The sequence below is a fragment of the Cryptomeria japonica genome, chromosome 10 (genome assembly GCF_030272615.1).
Source record: "Cryptomeria japonica chromosome 10, Sugi_1.0, whole genome shotgun sequence".
NCBI lineage: Eukaryota > Viridiplantae > Streptophyta > Pinopsida > Cupressales > Cupressaceae > Cryptomeria > Cryptomeria japonica.
In genome coordinates, this window is record NC_081414.1 from 368,104,876 (window position 1) to 368,111,193 (window position 6,318).

General features: G+C 34.8%; 1 protein-coding gene across 1 annotated transcript; it reads left to right on the top strand.

Moving 5' to 3' along the window:
• The first annotated feature begins 2,304 nt into the window (after positions 1-2,304).
• Positions 2,305-3,645, top strand: LOC131079945 (aspartic proteinase nepenthesin-2-like). The gene has a single exon (XM_058017982.2). It carries the CDS (start codon positions 2,305-2,307, stop codon positions 3,643-3,645), a length of 1,341 nt encoding a protein of 446 aa, XP_057873965.1.
• Positions 3,646-6,318: the final 2,673 nt, after the last annotated feature.

Here is a 6,318-nt window from a genome sequence, read left to right on the forward strand (position 1 = left end):
CACATTTTGATTTAATTTTTGCATTTAATGCTTATTAATGTGTAATGTTTGTTGATGTCATGGCTTGAAACATGTCTTGGAAGCTAGAACTGCTTGTTATCAGACTATCAGCAAAGAGTTGAATCACGGAACCAATGAAATTGCATCCAAGAGTTCCTAGAAAGTGTGATCAATCGATGCTAAAGACAAGTAAAGGCCCTTGACTACCTACCATGACTCACCCCTATCAAGCTATGGGGGAAAGACATACCTTAAGAACAAAAAGGACTATGAGTGTCGATGTTCAGAAAGATTATAATTTGTTGACAACAAAGGGGTTGGAGCCTTAAAACAAGTTACACATTGATAACGTCTAAACACTTTGAAGGACCTATCGACCAATCAAGCGCTTCAAGAACAAAGGAAGCGACGGGTATGATTCTAAAGTGATGAAGAGGGTCGATTAAGCGACTAAAGATTGTGGATTAAATATTGAATTAACATGCATTACACTCAAGTCTAGGAAGGTGGGTAACACAAAGAACAAGTAAGTATGGATATAAGAAAGTGACTAAGCTATTTGATTAAAAATGAGATGTTGTTTAATGATAGGAAGTTGTATATTCCTAGAATCTCAATAAGAGAGAATTTGATTAGGAAACATAACATTTGGTGGTATAGTAGGCCATGTTGGGAACTAGATAAAAGCATAACATTGGTAAATGAGAACTACTTTTGGTTGAAAATATATAAGGATATGATGAAATTTATTCAAGTTTGTAGGATTCGTTAGATTGTAAATAGAATTAAAATGTTGGTTTGTGTTATTCTTTACTAGTTCTAAAAGAACCTTGCAAAGATATATAAGTATGTAATTTGATTAGGATTTCAAAGAACATAGAGAAGACATGAATCAATTAGTTTTTAAGAAAAATAATGATATAGTACATGAAGCTAAAAAAAAATTCGAGGAGGTTGTGAGGTTGAATAGGTTACCAAGGAGTGTAGTTTGAAACAAGGATACTAGTTTTTTTTGTCACTTTTGAAAGAAATAATGGAAGTGGATGAAGATAGATTTGTAATTCAATTTACCATATGACCTATGAACTAATGAACAAATAGAATTTATGAACATGATTTTGGGTAATTTATTGAGATGTTTGGTTGAGGAAAGGAAGGAAGGTTTTGTTATAGGTAGAGTTTACATTAAAAAATCTAGTAGATGAGAGTATATCAAAAACTTTATTTATAATTACATATGGTAGTAGTCAAAGTAATGTATCAAAGTAGAGAAATATTGATAATAAAAAGAAGAGGACTACAAAAAAATAGAGGAATTTGTAGAGCGCATGAAGGAAGCACAACAAAAGTAAAGAGTGACATGGAGGTAATGAATGATAGATATAAGGAGAAAGATAATGAGAAAACAAGAAATAAGAATTTTTTTGGTTGGAGATGAAGTGATCGTATATCTTATGAATTAGGTGGGCTAAATTAGTTCATCCAGTCAAGTCCTCCTAGTAAACTAAGCTATATGACTTAGTCTTGAGTGGAAAAGGTTGTAAATATAGATTGCTTTAAACTAAGGTGATTTGTGTAGTAATAATTGACTAAAAGACTTTAAAATAGAAATAAATTTATATACCAAATAAGATGAATTAAAGAATAGGAATATATATTTAAAATTTGTTAAAAATAAAATATACTTTTATCTTCTTAAATATATATATATATATATACACATGTATATGTAACAATTTCTTTTTCGAAATTCCTACGTAGGTACAAAGTGGCGATGTAATTTTATTATATATGTACTCCTCTTAACAAAATTAAGTATATTTTAGAGAGTATTTGAGAAGAATTCCAGTTCACGTGTGATTCTATTTTTTGGTTTTTGAACGTTGAATTAGAAAATGCTGCCATTGTTTGGGGAAAGCTGATTAAACACGGTGGTGACAAATACCATTTCAATCTAATAGCATCATTTCTCTATCACGATTGTCGACGTAGTTATGAGAACGGAACCTGAATTGCTTGCTTGATTGTGTGTGATATGAATACGACCAACATAATAGGACGAGAATGAGAATTAATTGAAAGCAAAATAAGCATGAATGAATTAGTGAGTTTAGAATGAATTCTGTTGCGTGTTTCCGGAGACCATATAGTGATGAATTCACAGCTTGGAAAGCAATCGACAGGTTGAAGAAAAGGCGATTACTTAAATCTCCCACCCTATATAATCTAGTGGGTTCTAGTCATTCACCGTACCCAGCAATTAGGACAAACAAAAGTTATACAGACACAGCGTTTTAAAGGAAAATGGGCCGCTTGAAGTGTTGCTACGTAGCCTGCATATTGGCCCTCTTCCTCCTAATCAATATATCTGCCATTTCTTCTTCTTCTTCTCGAAATCTGTTCACAACACCGGGAGATAAAAAGGCTGTGAGGGTGGAAATGAGGCGCATATCAGAGGGAGAGATAAGCTTCAACGAGCGACTCAAATCAGCTGTGGTTCGAAGTAAGAGTAGGCTGCAGAAAATAGATGCAATTGTGAAGGCAGCAACAAACAAGACTTATGAAACGCCTCTTCATGTGGGAGATGGAGAATATCTCATCGATCTTGCAGTGGGAACTCCCTCTGTGAGCTTCGAGGCAATTGTGGACACAGGAAGCGATTTGATATGGACCCAATGCATGCCTTGCCATGACTGCTACAAGCAAGCCACCCCAATCTTCGACCCCTCCAAGTCCTCCACATTTTCAGCCGTTCCATGCAACGCTCCTCTCTGCCGCGCATTGGGCTTCCAACAGTCGGGATGCAATCCAGATTGTAGTTACGCCTACCAGTATTCCGATGGTTCCTTTACGAACGGTGGGCTTGCTTTGGAGACATTGACAATAGGAAGTGGCAGCAAGGTCCCGAAGATTGCCTTTGGATGTGGGCATGACAACAAGGGGGCAACACTCATTCAGGGCGGAGGCATTGTGGGATTGGGAAGAGGCCCAGTTTCTCTCATTTCCCAGATGGGCACACAGGTAGAGAACAAATTCTCTTACTGTCTCTTACCCATTTCTGATTCTCCTTCCAAAACCAGTCCTCTCTATTTTGGGCACAGTGCTTCCCTGACTGGAGCCAAGTCTGTGACGCTCATTAAGAACCCCCTCATTCAAACATTCTGGTATATTCCTCTCACAGGAATCACCGTGAATGGCTCGGCTGTTGATATTGTTCCCGGAACATTTGATTTGAAAGCTGATGGCAGCGGAGGGATTGTTATCGATTCTGGATCGACCGTTACTAGCCTGAACGATGCTGCCTACATTCCTCTGAAAAAGGCCGTTGAAGCAGCCATAGATATGAGTCCTGTAAATGGGTCTTCTACAGGGCTGGATCTGTGCTATGAAATGCCGTCAGGTCCAGGTCAGCTCATGGGATTGCCTTCCTTTGCATTCAACTTCAAAGGTGGTGCTGATTACGAGGTTGGGGCGGAGAATTTATTTATTGAAATAGACGGGCTGTGGTGCCTGGCATTCCTCGGTTCTTCCGGGGATATTTCAATTTCGATCTTGGGCAACATACAGCAGCAAAACATCCACATCCTTTACGATAATGGCCACAACACACTCTCTTTCAAGCCCACGGACTGTAGTTCTCTTTGAAGCATAGATATGTAGTTTTTAATGTGGGGTTTTATATTAAGATCGTTTGTTATGTGATATGGAAATATGAGCTTTAAGTTTAAACTTTTTAGATTGGGAGTCAAGATTGCTTATGTAGTGTGATGTCAGAATATGAACTTTAAGTTCAAACTTTTTCAATTCGAAGGCAAGTGTCTTCACTTCATTAGATTTATATAAAGACTATTTTTAATCTAGTCAAAATTAATATAAAAAAGGTAAAGAAAATTATTTTGATTCTCTACTAGTTATGTTCCAAATACTTTTTATGTATGTGAGCTCACTTTTTATGTATATTATAAATATTAAAGGTTTTTTTGTTATATGTTTTACAAGGATTTTAATTATTAAATAATAAAATGTCACTCAAAATTCAATTAACGAATAGCACTTAAAAACAATTCAAAAATCAAAATTCAAGAACACTCATAAAAACAAGAGACGCAAAGCGTCATGTTCCTGCCGAGAGGAGAATAGAAAATGTATGGGTGGTAGAGGGGAGTTAGAAAAGGTTAATGTACATGCTAGGTATAATGGTAAAGAACAACAAAACTTAGGTGTCTACAAGATTGAAATGTAGATGGGAGGGGAGAAAAGGAAAAGTTGTATGTTGATCCTATCTTTTGATTAAAATCTGTTTGAGTTAGTTAGAAAGTGGATTTAATTTTTGTTGTAAAGTAATTATATATGATATATAAAAATAGTATATCTATATTAACTAAAATTGAATATCTTGTTTATTGAGGGAGGTATCATGAAAATGATACTTTTTAATAAAAAAAAAAAAAAAATTAATATCAAACAATATTAACTCCTATATTTCATATAAACATTTTAAAATATTATTACGTAATGTAATAACATTGTAGCAAATTCATGTCTATCATTATTTATAAATCATAGACATTTTTTAAAAAGAAATATAAAAAACAAACATTTCATATCACTGAGAACAACAAATTAAGAATGCTAGTATCAATATTTGCAACAGTAAATTTATTAATTTAGACATTTTTGTTCTCAAATTTTGTCTATAGCCATGAATTACTAATTTGTTACGGAAATAAGAGTGAGAAATTCTTACGGGTATAGTTGAAACTTGAAAATCCAATAATTGTACTGGACCAAAAAAAAATTGCATTTGATAAGTTTGATTTAAGCAGTTAAGCAATAATCTCTGTCACAAACGTCAGAATCATTTGAATATTAAAATTAAACTTTGAAAATGTGACTCATCACCCAACAGAAAACAAGAACATGTTCTGAAAATAAATTTTGTATCATCCACTCCCCCTTTCTGATACACCAGTACAAAGAAATTCTACCCTAAAACAGATTTATTCATACAAATTGTTAAAAGATTAGTGTCAGATGGTCATAATAAGCTACAGATTCCCTGTGTATAAAACAAAAAAAAATGTGTGAGATTTCAACGGCTATTGTTGGAGTCCGTATGATTAACATTGTTTTGCATGAACTATAAACTGAAACTTTTATAGAGTGGCAATAAAACGGTGTAGTGATGGTGTGAAGACACTGCAGAGTAGACTTTCTTAAGAGAACAAAGTTCTTTCAACTGAATTGTAAGAGAGGAAGAAAAACAGAGGCTGGAACATTGACATGTATTCACCCAAAAACTTTGCCCAGAAACAACCCATTCAAAATAAAATGGTAATCAGTCAATTTCAAAGTTTTGATTATGTATTCTGAATTACAGGGACCGCTGAATTTAGTTTCAAATTCCACCTCACTGAAAATTGAAATCTAAAAATTGATGGAATGAAACGTGTCCATACTAGCATAGACCACATAAATCACTATAATTATCCACGCGTCTACCTCTGCTTTGTGTTCACTGCATGGTTAGGTTGTGATCTGCCAAACACAACTTTGATTGGCTTTAAAACTTCAAATTTAAAAAAACACTTATGCCATTCAGCTCGCATTTAGGCGAAGGCAGACATGAAACTGGAAAGAATTTGGGTTTGTGTGTATATCCTAAAATCATGGTACCACTGCCAATTAAATGTTCTAACAAGAGATAGGTTTTATAGCCATGGGTTTCCTGTTTTTGGTTCATTGCTTAAATCAAAACTTGTAGATTTTTTCTGGTTTTGATCTGCAACTGTTTTTTCACTCATTGTTGGCTTTCATCTTATGTGGGAATAAAACAAACCGCTCTAATAGGAATGATTATGTTTCATAGAAGAATGTCTTTAGTGGTTTCCTACTTTTTTTCTTTCTCTTAGTCTCCCCTGAGGCTCCGAGGGACATGGTCCTTACTGGGGGGCTTATGATTGACAAAGCTACAGAATGAAGAGTTAAAAATTCATGATCACGTGACCTTGGGCTGCTGAATACATCTATTTTTATAAGTGCAGTGGGAGAAGGTAAAATGATATCGAATGAGGAAGGGGGAGATTTCTTGGAGTGGAAGTCCTCGCAGGTTTTTGGTGAACGAGCAACGGGAAAAGAGGTGCAAAGGGTAATTAACTATATTTAACTCATTTTTATCCCTGTATTTTTGTTTTAATTTTATATATTTTCTGCTTTTCCGATGAAGTTTTCAGGAAGAAAGAAATTGCAGAGCTAATATCATAGATTCTGTCAGACCATTCTCTGGTACAGTTCCTCCTAAATTTTCTGGTTGACGAA

Excerpts from the sequence above, each read along its gene's own strand:
- LOC131079945 (XM_058017982.2), top strand. The coding sequence starts at position 2,305 with ATGGGCCGCTTGAAGTGTTGCTACGTAGCCTGCATATTGGCCCTCTTC.